General features: G+C 40.5%; 2 protein-coding genes across 3 annotated transcripts; both read right to left on the reverse strand.

The window, feature by feature from the left end:
* Window positions 1-694: 694 nt before the first annotated feature.
* Window positions 695-9,672, reverse strand: gaa (alpha glucosidase). Of its 2 annotated transcripts, XM_040124186.1 has the most exons (19): window positions 8,647-9,672; window positions 7,734-7,885; window positions 7,004-7,169; window positions 6,407-6,503; window positions 6,157-6,276; window positions 5,828-5,946; window positions 5,471-5,602; window positions 5,144-5,254; window positions 4,909-5,022; window positions 4,621-4,705; window positions 4,283-4,400; window positions 3,627-3,760; window positions 3,204-3,355; window positions 2,782-2,930; window positions 2,510-2,651; window positions 2,206-2,304; window positions 1,622-1,786; window positions 1,345-1,497; window positions 695-1,142 (listed from the first exon to the last, which is right to left on the reverse strand). In XM_040124186.1, exons 1-19 carry the CDS (start codon window positions 9,187-9,189, stop codon window positions 1,077-1,079), a joined length of 2,817 nt encoding a protein of 938 aa, XP_039980120.1. In that variant the 5' UTR covers window positions 9,190-9,672; the 3' UTR covers window positions 695-1,076. The 2 variants fall into 2 exon arrangements, with proteins under 2 accessions (XP_039980120.1, XP_039980121.1); XM_040124187.1 differs by lacking the exon at window positions 695-1,142 and having other exon boundaries at window positions 1,358-1,497; window positions 1,622-1,734.
* An 807-nt stretch (window positions 9,673-10,479) lies between these two features.
* Window positions 10,480-19,148, reverse strand: samd9l (sterile alpha motif domain containing 9 like). The gene is made up of 3 exons (XM_040123729.1): window positions 19,003-19,148; window positions 16,757-16,821; window positions 10,480-16,110 (listed from the first exon to the last, which is right to left on the reverse strand). Exons 2-3 carry the CDS (start codon window positions 16,758-16,760, stop codon window positions 11,465-11,467), a joined length of 4,650 nt encoding a protein of 1,549 aa, XP_039979663.1. The 5' UTR covers window positions 16,761-16,821; window positions 19,003-19,148; the 3' UTR covers window positions 10,480-11,464.
* Window positions 19,149-20,231: the final 1,083 nt, after the last annotated feature.

Below are 20,231 nucleotides of genomic sequence, written 5' to 3' on the forward strand. Positions count from 1 at the left end.
ATACAAAAAAAAAAAAAAAAAAGACCCAACATATTTTACACTAACAAAAGTCATCATCCGACCCGGCCTGTCATAAAATCCGACCCTTTTTCAGTGACGTTTTTAAGGTCACTGGCAAAAGCTTGAATGCAGTTGGTTCATCATCAGGACCAGAGCTGGAGTCAGAGCATCTCGTCACACAGCTGCTCGAGGCTTTACCTCTCTGTTTAAAACCTATTTTAGCTCAGGCTAGAAATGATTTCCCTCCTCACCAAAAAAAATAATGCCTACAACATATAAATTGTGTTTTTAAAAATCCTATTTTTTTTCACTCAAATTAGCTGCAAATTTGGCTTGGAGATATAAATAAGCAATTCTCCCATTAAAAGCTAACAATAAATCATTTACAGTATATATTTACATTGGTTGTGGTACATGCAAATGCTATACTGTTGTATGGTGGAGCATATTCACATTCCACAATAGACTGCATGATGAAATTAAAACGACCTTAGCACCATTTTGGTGCTAAAGTAACTTTAATTTTGTCAATCTATTACATTGATAAATAGAAATGACATAAATTGATGTGATGAATTTCATTTCAGAGTAAAAAAAAAGGAGACAGCTTGAAACCGTATATGCAACATCTTGCAAATGTGAGAGTCATGTGAACAGTGTAAATGCAGACAAATTGATGGTTTTTTCACTGTTTTTATTGTCAATGTACTTCAGGAACAAAGCCATGCACACATTATTTCATAAAATACAAAGGATTATAAATAGTTATAAAAACTACATACAATTACAAGGCATTAAACTGTCTTAATTCAATGTAGCAGTTAGCAGCATAAATTGGCTTCAGATTAAGATCATGGCTCTCATGGTTTGATATTATCACACTTTTTAAATACTGCTTACAAGGGCTGCCAATGTGCAAAATTAGGTAAATGTAAGGTGCATACCTAGCTCTGGGGTGGCTGGGAAAGCTCAAGGAAATCAGCTGTTGCCAGTGCATAAAAAGGCGGCGGGTCCTTTCAGTAGATGTGCAGAACGCTAAGGCTCCCGAGGGCCCACAGGTAAAATTGTTCAGTGCATCAGAGAGCCCATTGGACTGTAAACACCTTTGACATGGGCAAAGCCAAGCTGGTCACTGTCAAAACCTGTGGGAAGAGACAGACAAATAAACCATTTAAGGCAGTAGACGAAGACACAGAAGACATGATAAGTAGAAAGCGGGGACAGGCAAGGAAATTACATATATTGTCAGAGACAGACACAGTGACACTTACCTGCAGGATGACATCATTATCTTTCTGTGGAGGACAAACATCCCAGGAAGTAGTGCTGAGTCACAGAACTCACCTTGGTGTCGCTGCGGTACATGAAATCCCTGACTTTCTCCCCATTGGCCAATACATAGCGGGGTGCTGAGGGCACCCCAAACACCCGCAGCCCTCCCAGCACCAGACCGTCCAGAGCCCCATTCAGCCTCAGAGGGTCACTCACAACCTGAGACTGAAGTCGAAGTAGTCTCTACGTTAGCAAACGGACTCTTGACTCAAGTAGTACAGTAATAAAATGCAAATCGTTGCTTATTAATTTTTCATTTGCAAAGACACATCACTCGTCTCTTTTCTACCTGTCCAGCAATGAAGGCGACATAACAATAACTTCCCATTTCGTAGGTGTCAAGACTGTCCCCGTCATCCCAGAACAAGTCGCCCCAGGCCCAGCCGCCTGCTGACAGTGCCACTGTCAGGAAGAAAGGGTTTCTGTGTGAGGCTGTGGTTGTCAAAGCAGGCTCCTTCACAAGAAAAGGTAGATCAAACAAAACGTAATGAAATGTTACAGAATACACTCTTCCCCGCAGAGTACATCAGCGAGTTTTTTACTTTAGTACATCAGCCGGGATTGTCACCATAGTTACAGGTCAACACAACCTGACACAACATCTGATTATAACAGTTACACAGTTACCGGTATGGACGGCTCGTTTATTTTATACTGGCCGCAAACTTGATTCTGCTAATTAAAAGTAGAAATTGTAAGTAGTAATTCTACGTACTTGTTTCACCTGTTTCACTTATGTAACGTGACTTTACCCCATCCTCAAATACTTTATTAATAATTCCTCTACTAGATTTTGTCTCCTACTGAACCAAAAATGATCTAAAAAATGTTGATGATGCATTTTGGGTTTTTTTCCCCAGAGCAGACACCCACCTGCTGGGGGATAATTTTTCCCTCCCTCACATGGATGTTGATGGTGTTCAGAGGGGCTGGCAGGAGCAGGTACTGGCCCTTACTGTAGAAAGGCTGACCCTAGAGAGCAAAACACAGAACGGAACCCAAAGGGAAACTGGTGAACACTAATGTCATGTGTTACCACAGGACACCTTATCATGGTGGCCTTTATAGGTTAACAAACAAAAATAATTTGAACCTTTATGGTGAACCTTGGCTTAAGGCTCATATATTCCAGCTGTATTGTGAGAAACAGAAAGTTGAATAGGGTTAAGTGTCTCACATTGTGCAGGCTGTACCAAGTGCTGGGTGGTAGGTAGGCAGTCAGTTCTACTGCCCCTTGATCTAAAACTGGGCTAATGAGAAGTGAACTCCCCCACAGGAACTGCTGGTCAATGGTCTGACAGTTAGGATCAGTAGGAAACCTAAAAGGGATGGATATACAGGATACACAAATATGCCCTGTATTAGTTTGTTTATGTAGGACAATAGAGAACAGAAAAGAATTAGAGGGAGTAGAAAAGAAGAGAAGACAAGATGAGAAGAAGCACATACTCCATGAAGAGAGGCCTGGCCACAGTGTCAGCAGAGGTGTGTGCATGGTGAAAGAGTGTGTAGAGGAACGGGAGAAGGGAGTAACGTAGGTTCAATGCACTCCGCATGGCTGCCTGGGCCTCCTGCCCAAATACATAGGGCTCCTGAGGCTGAGGGACACAGACACACAAAAGCACACTGACAATGAGAAGAGATAGAGTTACCTCTATTCATAATACATGAAACAAAGGGACTTGTTCTAGACACAGTGGAAGAAACATGCAGGGCAGACCTCTGCTTCATCATAAACCCCCCCCCCCCCGACTGTTGCTGTTACAGGACATGCAGAATATATATCTGAACTAACTCAATGAAACACACAAGTTTGCAAACAGATACAAAGACACACACGGGGAAACACACGCAGGGTGTCTATGTCTCACAGCATTGGGCCTGTCATTGTGGTTCCTCATAAATGGGTAGAAAGCCCCAAGCTGCATCCATCGTACACACAACTCCTCAGTGGTGTTTCCTCCAAAGCCACAGATGTCCGCCCCCACCAGAGGCACCCCGAACAAGCTGAACTGCAGCACCGCTGGGGGGGAACAGGTGCAAAAGATCAGTCAAAGTCCATCTAATGATCTGTGGTCACTTCGAAAAAAGTATTTAAAAAAACTATTTCTGATGGTTTGGTTGAATCTTTTATTTGACCAAATGAAAATCCACCCATTAAAAAAAACAAACAAAAAAAAAACAAAAAAAAACAGAACCCCCTCTGAAACATCGCAGGCAGCGAAGAAAGACAGTATTATTCCATTTCAGGTCGTGGACCATGCACACACAGACCAGAAACTACATCTCCTCACCAGGGATAGAGTATCGCAGCTGCTCCCAGTCACTCCTGACATCGCCTGTCCACACTCCAGAGAAGCGTCCAATGCCAGGGTAAGAGGAACGAGACAGGACAAAGGGTCTCTTCCCTCGTACCTTACTAAGAGCTCTAAGATTGGCAACCAAAACCCCAGAATGAATACAGTATACAGAACAAAAAACAAAAGCCAAAAAACCTATACGTCCATATATTCTGTGGTGTCACATTGGGCCCCAGTATACTCAATTCAAATATTAAACTGGTGTATTTTTACAAAGTTAAAATACCCAATAGTCAATGCAAGAGCCACTTAAATTTTGAAAAGATATACCACTACTTATTACCAATACTTACACTATGTTTTGTTCATGCGCCATATTGTTGACCTACTTAAATAGGCTATATGGCTAGGTAGTAAAAACTTTTATGTCTTCTCTGTCAATTGATCATTGTCAAAAGAGTTGCCTTTATTTTTTTGGTACAACAGTGTGTTATCAGTGTCCTCTGAAGCCGATGGCTTGCATAACATGGCCATTTTTGCTAATCAAGGCTAATTACTTTATTGCGTCATTTTATTCCGCTACTCACAGTGAAATAATTCAACCGCAAATTTAGCTCTGCAAACTGCATCTGATCACTACATGGTCTAACCTGTTAGTGGCATATGCTTCCATCAGTCCGTACATATTGTGCAGGTTGTAGTGAGTGGACAGCCTCTGCAGAGCTGACATACAAAGAGTTCCTGAGTTCAACTGTCCTCCGACCACCCCTGTTTGTATGACAGTCAGAGACGCACAGGCTGTAAATTGATGCAACACACTGTATGATGCAGTGAACAGATCAGTTATGTATCTATGGTCATTTACATGGCATCTTGTACAACAGCCATATATCTACTTTAATAAATGAATCGACTGTAAATGTAAAACCAATACTATTTGAATGACTTTAGGTGCTAGTAACTTGTGACACGGATCCAGTACACTTACTGGGTGTGTAGGGTGGGTTCTCAAGATCACTGTCCGGACAGCCCTCCACTGAGCCCCGTACAAAACTGGCTGGTTCATTCATATCCTGGGTGGAGCGGGGGAGATAAACAACAGAGGATATGTTATTCTTTTTTTGATATTAAGCTGCAAAGCAAACTAAACAAACAACCGCAAAGTATAATTCACAACTGAAAACCTGTCCTTTAGATTTCACACATACCTGATATCTTATGTCTTAATCATAGTATTGGTGGCTAAATAACGTGTGCCCCGTGTGTCTGTACTCACAATCCACAGTCCATCCACAGCCACTTTAGAATGAAAATCTCTGATGCAGTCTTCCCACCACTGTCTGGTCTCTGGGTTGGTGAAGTCAGGGAAGGCTGTTGGGCCGGGCCAAACCTAGATAAACAGCATGGGAATGTGCATGACAACCATACCAAGGATAAAACATAGAGACATACTGTACACACCTCACAATGGGACAGAAAAGCACACATCTCCAGAAAAAAAGAGGTCTAACCTTCCCTATCAGGATGTGTCCCGTGGCATTTTTAATGAATACGTCTCGTTTCAGTCCATCATCAAAGGCAGGGTAAGTCCCAGGGGGGCTGGTGCTGCTGATCCCCGGGTCCTGGGGCATAAACCAGGAGAGCATGACTCAGTCACAAGTTAAGAACCTTTTGCTGCCATCTAATGGAGAGACGTTGTTATTGGTTTCTTATTTTAATTTAAAAAACGGATGTATTGTGTATATGTGTTTCTGTGTTTTGTTTGTTTGTTTTTTTAATTAAAATTCCAAAATATTTTCTGATATTTAAATCTGGGTCATCAGTTTGTGAGGTTGCACCAGAATAAGGATGTACTTCATGCCTCTCATATGGAACCCCTCTACCATCTCTGGGAGGTCGCCAAATCGCCAGGGGTCAAAGGTGAAACTCCTGCGCTTATCTGCATAATCCAAATCATTCCACTGGACATCCTGATGATGAAAAAAGTAAAATAATCTCAGCAACAAAGTCATTTAATGAGGAGTCTTATTGCATCTAAAAATGATGAGGTGGATGTCAAATCAAATTTTCAAGTGCTACTAAATGTTGGCAACGTTGAATTTAACACATTCACTAAACCTCTCTGATTATGGCACTATTTGCACAATAAATGCACATATAGTATATAAGGAAATTATCCTGTAAATGTTATTTACCAGTGGAAAGTTGGCATTGTGCATATGTTCTGCAACCTTGCGGGTTGTATTAGTGGTCGTGTAACCCCAGCGACACAAATGAAAGCCCAGTGACCAATAGGGAGGCATCATGGGATAGCCTGGTAATAGATAAATGACGACAACAAAACACATTAACACATCCATTCTTTTCCAGGTTGCCTCAGGGCTCCTTCAGATATGCACACATCAATATGCTTATACAGGTTTTTCTACTTAAAAACTACACTTTCTTTTTTAATATGTGTAAGTGCCTATTGCTGTTGCTACTTGGAGATGTATTATTGAATGTCAACATGGAAAACACATACCAATGATCTGGAGGTACTGTCGTATAACACTTTGAGGGTCAGGACCCAAGAAAATATACAGGTCCAGGATTCCTCCGGTGGACACCCAGGTTAGAGCGGGGCTCGGCTGCAACATCACCTCTACAGAGACATTAGGGAAGATATTTAGCAATAATTAATATCCTCATATGCTAGAAAAACTCATGTTTTATGGAAAGTGAATGAAAAAATTGGCTGCTGTGTGTATTTTGTGGGACAGATAGCTCAGTACCAATTGCATTGCTGTTGAGAAGGAAAACTCCATGTGCCAAGCCATCCTCCTCCTGTACTACGTAGAAGGGGTGGGATCCATAGAGGTTAGCGTCAGCCTGCACAGAAACACCGCATCAACATTTACAACTTGAACACACAACAGGAAAGAGGTAGGAAAAGACAAAAGCATAATAAGGACTGTTCCGCAGAGACGGCTTGATTTAAAAGTCCAAATATTTTGGGATGTTTAAATGTGCTATGAATTAAAGCGTGTGATCATATTTTATATAATGGACATCATTGACATGTCCCATAGACTGGTTGTTCCTAATATTTTTGCCTTGTGACCCTTTAAGGTGAAGCAGCTACTTGCAATCCCTTGATTGCAATCCCTTGTGTTGATAGATGTCATTAAAATTTTGTTTTATTTAGGTTATAGAGACTGGAAGAGGTTAAACTTTCCTGTATTTCACCTGTACTAGAAAAAAATTGTGCTGCAGGAATATGTTTTTGTATTTTTGTTATCTTATTAATTATCTCTTGACCCTTTAGATCTTTCTTGTGACTGCTGGAGGGGTCTCAACCCTCAGGTTCAGAACTACTGCAATAGACTCACATGAGGTGCCATGTCTCTGTTCCAGAGAGCCAGAGAGGTCCAGTTAAGGTCCAGGAGGAGGGAGGTGTAATGCTCCCCAAGGCCAGACACAAGGGAAGAGGCCAGTGTGGTGGACAGCTGCAGGTACTGGTCAGCAAACAGCAGAGGAGCGACAGTGGTGTTCATACTAAACAGGCAGGACACAAAGAAAAAACAAACATGCATTTCATAGTGGACATGACAAGGAAAATCATCATGTCTCCAGCAATTTCACACATTTCATTTAACTCATTAAATTAACATAAGACAAGTTTTAGTTCCCAAAATGCTCAATATAAATTGTGAAATAGATATATACATAACAAAAATTTACTATATGTAAATAAATAGTAAAATAAAATACACAAATGTAGGAAAATTAATTAAATGAAAGCTGAAAAAACAAATCAGGCTGCAACATATTAATGAAAGTGAAGAGAACCAGCTACAATGATACGATACAACTGACAAGCAATAACCAAAGTGTTTAGGTACATCAGTGGTAATATATTACTATGTGATAAAAGAGTGCATCCGTGTTTCCATTTTACAAATGTTACAAACCACAGGCACAGAAAGTAGAAAATGGAACTAAAACAGTAGGAACAGGAACAAGCTGACTAACCATGATTCTAGAGGTAAGGCTATACAGATGTTACTATGATACCATCTATAAAGTTCAGATGACACCTGAAAAAGTAAAAGTACTCACATCACCTTTCCATTAGATTTACGTCGCACTATGAAACCAAATGGGTCAGACTGGTACTCAGTGGTGCAGAGGGAATCATGAGTATCAGCTCTGCTCCGAGGACCACCAGCTGGGAGCTTGACTTCATATCGCTGAGATGATGGATCCTTCAACTTGAGGGAAAACACATGTCAGTTCAGTTTTGTACTATTGCATCCCAGTGAACTGTGTAAAAGCAGAGGATCTAATCTCCGGTTGCAAGACATATGAATGAATAAATGAGGGTTTTATTATGGTGTCATTTGTACAACTATGCCAAACTCACATCAGCTTACAACACAACGCAAAAACGTATAAGCCAGATTCAGAGTGCTGCGTGTACATTTTCAAAAAAATCTTCATATTGTTAGACCTGTCTTTTTCAACAACAAAATTCATAAATCACTGGCAAAGACATTTACTACATAATACTGGAATAATCAGAGCAAATACTAATTAAATAGTCCATCCTGTCTTTTTTCCCAGGCATTTGAGACAAAGTTAACAAAGGTAAACAAATTAAAATTAAACAACCATTCCAAATTTTGATCATCTGTACACAAGTATCTTTAAGGGTTTTTCTGAGCCATTTCATGGAAAGTAAAATCTTAAATCATTATAGTATGTACAACATAAAAGAAAGTGGAACTCACTTTCCACTTCTCCCAAATCACACAATCTGCTTTCCTCTTGTATATCTTTGAATAGGTCAAACTCAATGGAAGACATATTTCACTCACGTAGTATATTTTCCATTCAAACTACATTACAGCCATCTATACTTGACATGCAAATCAACCGAGAAGACAAGTGGACCCTCCTGCACTTTCTTTGCACTTTTTGAATGGCCGCAGAGGGAAAAAAAAAAAAAAAAAAAAGAGTGTTAGGTACTCACAGTGAGGTGCAAGCAGCCTGCAGTCACCTCAATAACTTCCAGGTTTAGCATGGAGATATCTCTGGGGAGATGGGAGGGGATGGCACGAGTCAAGGTGGCAGCCTGGCCTCGCATGGTGGGAGTGAGGGGACCCATTTTGTAGCCAGGGTACAAACTGGGGTAGAAGCACCAAGGTGGTCCTGCAGAGTTGGGCAGAGGGACATAGCAGCATCCCCTCTCCTCACACTCTCTCTGGCTGAGAAGCCTGTCCCTGGCACAGTCAAACCGCATCTCCGGGGCCATGGTGCATTTATTATCGCTGTAAATATCAGTCTCTTGGGAGCTTTCAGGGTGGATTCCCCTTGACTCCACCGAACTGTTCTGCAGTTTGCCTGGATTATTATTAACAAGCATTTCATGTGCTATGATCTCATTTTGTTTAACGTGGACCGGCCTAACCAATTTGGTTTCGTGGTTAGACAAGTGGTTGACGTACAAACATGTTGTCGAAGCAAATGCGAGGAGGACAACAGCTACGGTAAAACTGGACAGCAGACCCCTCATAGCTTTCACCAGGGATGCACTGTTAGATCAAAGGGCATTTAAGTTAAGCTCCGCAACACACGCCTTGTGCCTCGTGTGGTGTACATATTCAACAGTAGAGTAAACTGTAGCTATTACAAAAAGTCATCACGTACACAATGGCTAATGGAGAATCATTCACACCCACAGTTTTGTGGATGCTAAACTGTCTTTCGTTAGCTCAGTGGCAGCTGGATTTAAGTACTTATCTAGCGGTTAGCTAGCAATTAGCAATGAAGCAGTGCAGTGCGCAGCTTTTATTTATCCGTTCCCTCCAAATAAATTACCTGCTAGCAGTGGCAAAAAAAAAAATTCGTTTTGTTACAAGACGGCGTTACGCGCAGCAACTTAGATAAAATACGTCGTCTACAGTGGAATTACATGCCTGCACAAGGCATGGCAACATACAGGCTAACGTTAACCTAGGGCAAGCATACTAGGACAAAAGTAAGTGCCATTAAACTACTGCTGCCACTCCCCCTTTCTCCTCTTCTTCTGTTTGAAGGATTTAACACAAAAAGAAAACCAAAAAAAAAAGCAAAAAAAAGAATTCAGTCATAAGACAATAAAATTTCATACAAGGAAGAATCTCTATATGTTAGAGCAACAAAACCAGCCAATATCCCATATCATGTTTGTTTTCCCGACAGACTGTTAACAAAAACTCAAACTACTTCACATTTTCTTCACTTCAGACTTATATATATTTTATGTGTTTTCATTTTATGCTGTATTGGCCTCCAAAATTGTGTACTGCTTGAATCCCTGAAATATTAATACTGATGATCAAGTTCTAATTCTAAAAAAAAACACAAAAAAAACAGCATACATTCACATACAGTATGTTGCAGAAATGTTAATATGCACAATTAATTAAAATCATTTGATAAATCAAAAACACTTAATCTGAACACCTGTAAATCTAATGAACACATACTAATTAAAAGGAGGTTCATGGGCTGACACAGAAAACTCCATGATGTGCTTAAACAATATTAAAATCACAAGTAGCCTGGGAGCCATTAGGTTTGTATTCATACTAGTGAAAATGTATTAATCTTGTATTGACTAACCTGACTAACTCCCTTTAATCGGAAAACCTGGTTAACTACTCCAGGATATTTTTTAACTAGAACTTAAGTGCCCCATTTTACACAGCTTACACTGGTTTCCAGGTCATTTAATAATATATTTTATAATTTCTAAAGCTATATGATTTAGCTCCAATGTTTCTAGTAGGTATCAGCCTGACAAGTCTTCCTTATAAAGTTGCCAGTTGTTCCACCATGAAGTTATTTCCTCTCAAAAGACTATCACTATCAGTTGGACTTGAAGAGGCCAATTTAGTTTGTTCAAGGAATGACACCATGAAAGCATTCCTGGAAAAAAGTGTTTTATTTTATTCGATGACACAATTCTGCGTTGTGTGTGTTTTTGTCAAAAACAATTCAATTCAAGTAAAAAAGCATAGGTATGAACACTACCCCAACTGGCTTTATTTGCAGTATCAATATCAATACCTAAACAAACACTTTCCTTAAACATTTTTCTGCTGCATATCAATATGCATACACATTCTTCTTCATCTGTACATAATTTTTATCTTTAAATCTTAATACATATTTTGCTAAAACACTGATAAAATTCCCATCTAAATTATTTAGTTTAGTTTTAGGTTTTGTTGCTTTTTTTGGGGGGGTGGGGTTGTATTTAATTCCCTTGCTTTCTACATTGTATCCTGGAAAACATAGAAGAGTGAGTCATCATCATGCCAGGTGCGAACTGTAGTCCATCCTAACTGGATCTACAAACAATCAAAAATAAGAGCATTCTTGAAACAGGTCTAAATAGAGTCTTAAAAGTTTCTATTGATTCATAAAGTAGCAAGTACTGTTTATACTGTTATTCCTTTGGGAATCCAGAGGGAATCACGTCATAGTTCAGGTTAAATATGTTCACACAGTATAAACAAAGACTAGTTAATAACTTTTAGGACACTTTGGCTGTGTTTTTAAGTACAGTTACATACATATACAAGAATGAAAAGAGTAAAATGCAAAATGTAAATACCAAACCATCTTATATCTTACAAAACAATGCGATACTCATACAATACCATGGGTTTCAACATTTTTAGTTGCGTCTTTTACACATATTGCCTGCTTGACAATCTGACAAAGGAAGGCTTGTGTGTTTTAAAATGATAATCATAATATTTTCCTACTCTTATTAATGAGGTGGACACTAGGCCCATGTTTCAGCATGCGACAGGATCTTTGTTCAAAGACACGCTATTTTTTTCAACAACAATGTTGCAGGCAACGGGGCCTCTGAAAGTGAACCCCAGGTAGAAGTTGATGTTTTCATTGCTATGAGGCACTGAAGGTACATGAAGAGGCAGCATACTGAACTTCCATTTCTGAGGGCCCTCAAGGTACACCACTCCATCTTCAGTCCATCCAGAAACACGTTTCAATATCTTGGCAATCTCAGGCTTTTTCCATGCCTCACCCCTAAACCACTTCATGCGTTTCTCAGAGACTGAGAACACCTTTGTGACTCTTTCAAACTTTCTCTTGTGGACAAATTTATCCAATCCATTCCCACTGCCCAGAAAAAAATGGGTGTAAAGCCTTCTCTTCCGCTGAGGAATGTCCTTCATCTTGGTCCAGTAGCCTTTTTCCATGTGTTCAACAGCTGATTGGACGATTTCATATTTGGTTTCTTTCTCATAGTCTGTGTCATTATCCTCTGGCCAGAATAGCAAGGTAAGCAAGAACAGGGCACTTGGTAAACATTTCTTTTTATCAGCTGGGAACTGATGACATAGTGCCTGTAGATCTTTAAGAGGAACAACTTTTGGGGCCTGTGGTGACAAGCAATTCAGGGTAATGTGGGCCACTATGTAATTGACAATATCCCTTTGGCCAAATCTGGCCTTTAATGGATTGCTGGGGTAGAGAGAAAGGATGTTCTCTAGAAGACATACTGCATCTCTCTGGTCAGTTAGCTTGGAGAGGATGGATGTTACGTTACCCCCGCCAAGATGATAGATGATCATGCGTTTTTGTAAAGGAGTTAGATTGGGGGGTTGCAAAAGTGCAGTAGAATAAGCTTCACTGAAGTATTTTCCATACTCAGCAGATTTTTTTGCCAACCATTTCAGTGGATGGCTTATTTTCTCTTCAGGACTTTCAGGAATCTCTTCTTCATCTGCACCAATGTCTGTCTGAAAGTAACTGAGGTCTTCTGAAATCCATTCCAAGGCATCTTGCATTGTCTTGTGAAGGTTTTTCAAATGTGCGTGAAATGGTTCCCAGGCATCTTCAATTTCCTCCGGAATGTAATCTGTTAACAGGTACTTCATACATTCTGAATGGCCATTGGCTCTGTTTGCAAACACTTGCAATGAAGAGATCAGTTTGAGCAGGCTGCATCCAACTTCAACTTCAGCAAAAAATCCTGAACTGTTTACGTTTTCCATATCTGCGTCAGCTGCTCTTTCACATTCTTTAAAACACTCCAGGGCTTTCAGCGCAGTCTCCACGGCATCTGCTGTATTTTGGGGTGTGATTGGTATATTGCCATTTTCAATGGCTTTGTATTTTGCTTGGAACCATTTTCTGTACACCTGCCCTTTTGTGTCAAGTATGTATGAGTTGTTTGGCAGCTGTTTAGCTGCTGTCTCTGCCCAGTGTTTTGCCTCTTCAAACTTTTCGTAAGTATAATGAAGACGAGCAAGTTGTTGCGCAAAGAATGGATCTTTATGGAAACGCTCGAAAGCTTCCTTGAGTAACTCAATTGCATTGTGTGAGCTTTTCTCGTTTCCACACACATGCTCAATCAAAGGAGAGAAAAAACTATCATATTCATCTCCTTTGCTTATTCTGGAGCGCCTTATGAAAAGTGCTCTCAAGAATAACAGATATTCCTCCCTTCCAAATCTGTGCTCGAAAAGCACGTTCTCACAGAGCAAATCCATTGCCAAACTGCAATGGGTTTGTTGGTTCCCCAGAAGTTGTTGGAGGATTTCCTTTGCAACGAGTGGGTGGATGATTCTTATTGATTCAATGTGGGTCTTGTCATCTCTAAGGTGCAAGAAGACTAGTTTAGCTTGATCACTGAGTGATTTCTCAAACTTATGCTGGCGAAACCTTTCCATGTACATGTTTAAAGCTAGCAAAGCTTCACAGTGGGATTGAGAGATGAAAGAGTTGTGAACATACGTGTTCAGTAGTGCTACATAGCGAATGAGGCGAGTGACAACTGATTGATGGTCAATGTCTTGGAGCAAATGTCTCACAAAACCTTGAACATATTCAACAGTGAATTCTTCACTCATCAATACAAATGTCAGGATGAACAGAGGCTCATATCGTTCCTCAAGCACCTCTCGTTTTCCAGCAAACTTTCTCTTCTCTTCAGCAGACAGTTTGTGAGTGACAGACACATTCTGTAATGGAGACTCCTTGCATCTCGTCTCTGGATCATGGGATCGTCTGCAGCTCAACAAAATGAAACATAGTGTTCCATACTGGATTCTCTTGGTGTTACATGCAACCTCTAGTTCATTCCTAAGATTATCTAGATATTCTTTGTCTGAGTCTTCAATGAGGAGCAACACAGGAAGACAAGTCTGTGGATCTTTTTCTTCATATTCTCTTAGGTCAACTGCATGTTGCGCAACAACAGCAGCCGAGTATGAAAGCTTCACAACTGCACACCTAAGATCTTGTCTGTTATTCCACAACACTTGTCTTGCCACAGTACTTCCACCACTTCCTGGATGATGGTAGATGTTTATGCTAGTCACCAGAGTCTGATCTGCATTACATCTCAAAACCTCCTTGAGAAGTTTGGAAACATCACGATAAGCATCTCGTTCAATTACCTCTCCAACATACTTGTGCTCAGCAAGCCAGAAATTCAACCAGGTCACTCTCCCACCACGGTAGAACTGGTGTTCAATGTTTGCTTTCTCTTCATTGATGAAGTCTTTGCTTGTTTCATCACAGTGATTGACTGTCAGAATTTCTAGAGAACCCATCTGTTCCTCTTTGTTTGTTTCAAGAAGACATATCCCTTTCACAAAAACTGGCAAGTGTTTGGTGGCACAGGCTTTTATGGGTTGTATTTTCTGCACAGTTGCATTAACGTGACTCATTTTCATCCCAACAACACTGAAATTGTTCACAGTTTCTGTTCCACATGATCCCTCTGCAAAGCTTTGCCACCTCTGGAAGTTTTTCTCTGATTCACAGATGCAGATGATGTCTTCATGGCCTTCCAGGTCTGTGAAAAACTCATAAAAGGTATGCAAGAGTGGTTTCTCGACCGGTGATGTGAGAAGGAAAATGACCTGGAACGTCCCTTTTGGCAAGATTTGTTTACAAATCAAAGACACAGATTCCCTCAAGAAGGTCATTTTTGTCTTTATCCAAGTCATTTCGTCACATGGAGTTTCATTTCCTTTGAACTCAGAACGGCCATTACAAAAAATCCAGCTAGTTTCCTCAAACAGATGCAAGTTGTTTGTGAATTCTTTGATGCTTGAGTCACTGGACATCCTATAGCTCTGCAGAGAATGCAAGTTTGCAGCATGATGCTGAAGGTATTTACTGCAAAGACCCGATATCTTTGAGTCTGGGTCAAAGTCGAACACACAGAAAATGTTCATGTTAAGCAGCCAATCAATGTTGCAAAGATCATCAGGTTTGAATTTGTTTGTGACAAATATGAACCATTTCTCCTTTTCAAGGAATTTCTTCCCACTAGTTGTTAGCATTGTGAGTTTCCTTCCAAGGTCTTGGCAGAACCCTGGAGCACTGAAGAACTTATTTTTCTCTGCTTCTTCTCTTTGAGCATCCCGATCCTTGACTCGCACATAGAAATCACTTAGATCTTTATCGATCACTGGCTCTGTTTTTGAACCCACCCTCCGCAGAATCGTTTCCTTCTCAAATTCTACTTTGTTAGCTGACTCTTTGAAGTTTGGCAGGCGAACTGCATACACCTTGCTCTTAACAATACCGACTGAAGGTACAATGTCAACCTCTACCACATACATCTTCTCTGTACTTTCTCGATCTATGACCTCAATGAACCTTGGTGGCCGCACACACTGGCGTACATGCTCCTTGTCAGAGGAGAAACTCCTTTCAATGTAGTCCAAAGCATCTACATAAATGTCCTTCTCTTTCACAGGAATACCAATTACCTCACCATGCACGTATCCTGCATCCTCCTTGCTATCCATCACACCAAAGTGTATTGTGCCATTTGATCTTATATTCATGCAGCCAGTCGCAAATTTAAGAACCTCTCTGGCAAACTTAGCTTGGAGTCTTGTGCGATCCAATGCAGCAGCAACAGCAAAAGACTTAAATTCATGGCATGGAGATATCAAATTAAAAGCACCAGATTCAGGTTGCAGGACTCTGTGCTTTACATATATGTAATCAATCCCTTCTTGATCAAATGGCCGTGGTTTACAGTCTTCTTGTGAAGTCAACGTGTACTGTGTCTGAGCAGTTTGTCTCTCCTCTAAGACATCTTGGTCTGTCACAGGAACTGGTGCTGAAACACCTTCACTTGTTGTAGGAGGACATGTAATTGATCTTTGATTGTTTTTCTGTTCCAAGTCAGTTTTTTGGGGCTTTTTCTTCTTCTGAGTTTTTTGCTGGGAGTTGAGCTCATCTCTCTTTGTAATAATCAAATGAGCAGGCCCTGATTTCATGCAGATCTTTTCCTTCAAAAAGTTCTCATCCAGTGTAAGAAGGATTTTTCCATCTACTTCTTCCTCAAAGAGCCTTTCTATGTACTGCTCCTTCACTCCAATGGATCTTAACCAGGTGCTTACTTGGGATTCTGTCCAATTCTTTGGTGACTGCTCAAGTCCATCAGCTGAACAGTCAGAAGAGAAAAAAAAGCAATAGGTTTAATCATAAGTGATAGAATCAGAGCACAATAGTTCTCCTCCTATAGTTCTAAAGGCATATTTGCAATTAGCAGATTTAGAAATCTTTGGTAGTAGCATCTACTTAAAAACCAGTCGATATTTCAAATTTTCCATTTCTTAATCAAATCCCATAAAAAGACTAAGTCATCAATGTGTTAGTCCATAATTCTATAGTTTCCAATTTCTCTACCCTGTGTGCAGCACTTGGCTCCAAGTCCATTAATGCACACTAGAGAATTAAATTTAAATCAGCAGAACAAGCTTTGAACACAACGCTGACGTATTATCACCTAATAAAATTGATATGGTATGTTTAGCACAACACTTGCCTATTTGCACATCTAGCAGAAACAGACCAATATGAGCATTCATTTGGAGTCGTTTTTCCGGCCACCCTGCTAGCCTTGGTCTGGTCTGCTCTTAAGTTACTAAATGTTCCACCTTGATCACCAGCTTGTCGCTAACATCTGCCTGGTGTTTGGTGCTGGGAAGGTGGTGTACAGTGGGTTTATGAGAGCTATACTACACTATCAACGCATTTTTGCTCAAAAACAAGGACATCTCGTATAACCGACTTGTCACTTCACTCACCCATGATTTTCTTTCTCCTTTATTCACGCTATCAACGTTGGTGTTTACTTGTTATCACCCTCCAGCTATAAAAGAAAATGTTATACAGTTACATTCAGTCAATTATCATTTTGCATACAAATGAAACTGGCTCACAAGCAGTTGTATCTCATCAAACTTCATGGTGAAACTTTCAAACTGGAATCACAAATAGATTTATTTCTCTTTATTCCTCCTGATACAGCCACTGTAATTATTTACAGCGATATCAAACTCTGTGTATAACACTGTTAATCTTTCTCATCAAAATGCGACCAATACTGGATTTTTGAGGCCAATATGAATATCAATATTTGAGTGTTAAAATATAGATATTAATGTTAACAAACTGACATTTTTGATAAGGACCCCTGGTTTTTAAAGAATTGTGAGTGGGACATTTTACAGTTGAAAAAAAACTTGACATTGCTCTCTGTTGGACAAACTCAGTAAACGTGACACATTTTCTAATTATCTCATACATAACTTTGGCATTTCTAATTTTGGCTGACATTTATGCTGGATTATATCTGTAATGTCACTCGATTTATTGGCCCAGCAGAAGATATTTTCTAAATGATTACAATCCACCAGTTGATTTTGTGTACAAGTGATCCTTGCTTTAAATCATACAGCTGCTGTAAACATGGCTAGTAATCTACTCAATGGTTTTGACAAAATGTTATTGCCACCAGTGCAACAAATGTGAAGGATTAGTCTGGAGCCTTGATTTCTGTTAGTCTGCCTTTTCTGTATTCCTTTGTGAATGTGATTTTGTGTTAAGACGTATGTGTACGCACCTGCCTATGTTGGGTTTAGTCTAGATGATTTGACTTTATTGAAATAAAATTAATTATTTTTAAAAAATTGGGAAGGAGAAGGACGTTTTTAGATTTAGATTTTCAAATATATGTCTGAAGCAAACTTCAAAACATAGCCAATGTTTAGCCAGTTTTAAATACCTGCCTAAATGCTATAAAAGACTGGACTGCCACTAATTTCTTACAGCTATGTTGTCCCTAAAATAATGGATGGTCTTGGATCTCTCAGCTTGTCAGTTAAATAATCCATAAGAAATCTAGGTGTCACTATGGACCAGGCTCTGATTCTGTACCAACATGTAAAGTGTCTGATTCGCTCTCGTTTTTTCCAGCTGAGAAACACTGCAAAGCTCAGTCCCATTGTGTTTCAAGCGGAGATGGGAATGTTAATCCATGCTCTTGTCTTTTGCGACTATTGCTACTCTTTTCACCTGCCTTAGCAAAACATCCCCGTATTGTTTACAAGTTGTCCAAAATTCTGCTGCTAAACTCTTGCCCAGGTCCTCAAAGGTCTCATGTGACACCGATTCTAATTACTCTTCACTGGCTCCCCATCAAAGTCTGAATCCAATTCAAAGTCCTTGTGATCACCTATAGAGCTCTACATGGTCTGGCTCCTGCCTACATCACAAATCTACTGCAGGCCTGTGTTACCAGCAGGTCTCTAGGGTCTTCTGATCAGGCTTTGTTGGTTGTCCCTAGGTTTGAAAGTAAAAGAGACTGCACTTTTGAGGTTGTGGCTCCTAAACTTTGGAACTCTCTCCCATGAGATTTAAGATCTGGGAACTCTTTGGACACCTGTAAAAAGCAGCTCAAGACCTCCTTGTTTAGGCTTGTCTTTGTGTAATTTATGTATTTATTCTATTTTTTTTTTTTTTGGTCTGTATTTATGTCTTTGCTTTATCTCATCTGTGAAGCCCTTTGTGACGCCTCTGCTCTTGAAAATTGCTACATAAACAAGGTACTTCCTAGCAGGAGTGTCCGGCTTTACAAAGTGGTTTTGGCCAATGTAAACTATCCTATGTGCTGGAAGAGGAGCCATCCTGTCACAATCACAGCCACAGCCGGGTTAATGGTATAGCCATGGCAAGAGCCATTGGCTGCCACAGTAACCAACGCCAAAGAATGGCAGCAGCCAGACCAAAGAGCCTATTTCCGCTGTGGTCACAGATCCCACGATCTGCTGTGGCATGGCTAATGTGGTATATGAAATCATTTACTGTTGTAACTGAGGATAGACGAACAGTACGGGTGTGTAATACAGTGACTGAATGGCAACAGGACAAGAGCTTGGGGAAAGGTTTTGGTAGATCAGCAGCAGACCACGAGTACGGAAAAACGGTTACACCAGCCAAAAAAAAAAAATAATAATAATAATAAATTAAATAAGGAGATCATTGTGCTTACTTTGGATACTGAGAGTATTCGGCCTGGGTCCCCTCTCTGGTCTGGATTGTAGTCCGTTTTTCAGACGCTTTCTCGCGGCGCGGGCTGCTGGAGCCCGCTCCTTCGCAATGTCGTCCGGCGCGTCGGGCTTCTTCGAGTTTCGTTTTCGGAGAAATGTACCGCACGATTCCCCCCCCCCCCCGAGCGAGTCACAGAGCTGAACCCTCACCGGGTACACCCCGCAAGATAGTCGGGATGACGACGCTCACGTCGGCAAAACAATTTCGCAAGCCGGCCGAGGTTTTACCATGAGGGCTGGACGGAAAAATAATAAGTGCCAGAAGACAATAAACAGGGCAGGGAACACCCGTTTGTCCTGTGCAGTGGCATTTATCAGCACATTAAATAACTTTTCCGAGCCACACCCCAGCATCAAACACGGACTGACCTTATCAGACTTGCCAGCAAGGAACAGACCTGTCGGAGCAGGTCGTGTTTTTTGGAATCATAAGTTTCGATGATACTTGAAGGGAAAAAAAACAATTTTTATAAACCTGCTCTAAGATGCAGCCCGTGTCAAACTTATGGCCGCGCCGTTATAAACTGTAACTCGTTGTAGCTACAGAATCTAATCACAGCAGCGCCAACAATCGTAGTCGCGTACATAGGATGACATAGATGTTAAATGCCTAATACACACACACACACACATATGCGTGAGCCCCAGGTAGTTTTTTTTTTTTTTTTACATCAAACGTGGCAAGTCAAATACAGCCATCATCTACACATCTGTGCTTTGTTGTATCGTGGTAATGTAATTCTGATTAGGCGATTGCCTGTTGTGCGTGGACTATGTTGTGTTCAGCTGTAATGGCTGTAAGGCCCAGGCAGGGTAGGGCGAGCCTCCGCTGCAGATGTTGACGTCCATGTGCTGGCTGCAGCAATAAGAGAGTGACTGAGATCCCTGAATTCTGAGTCTTGGCTCCTGGTTGGTTGCGAACTGAGATTTTATGTGAAAGCAACAACTGGAGACTGTTCCTTTCTTTTGGAATAGCTGAGGTTTTTGTTTATATATACACACAAAACAAAGGGGGTGGGGGGGGTGTTTGAAATCTGCAAATAGGGTTAAGTAGAATAAAATTGAACAGTGCTTATGGATTCGTTGAAGTGAGATTTGTGAGTGGTCGCTATTATTAAAGTATAGATGTTTTGCTCAAGGTGGCAGTGTCAGAGTGTGACTGTGGGCAAAA

Source organism: Xiphias gladius, chromosome 3, assembly GCF_016859285.1.
Source record: "Xiphias gladius isolate SHS-SW01 ecotype Sanya breed wild chromosome 3, ASM1685928v1, whole genome shotgun sequence".
NCBI lineage: Eukaryota > Metazoa > Chordata > Actinopteri > Istiophoriformes > Xiphiidae > Xiphias > Xiphias gladius.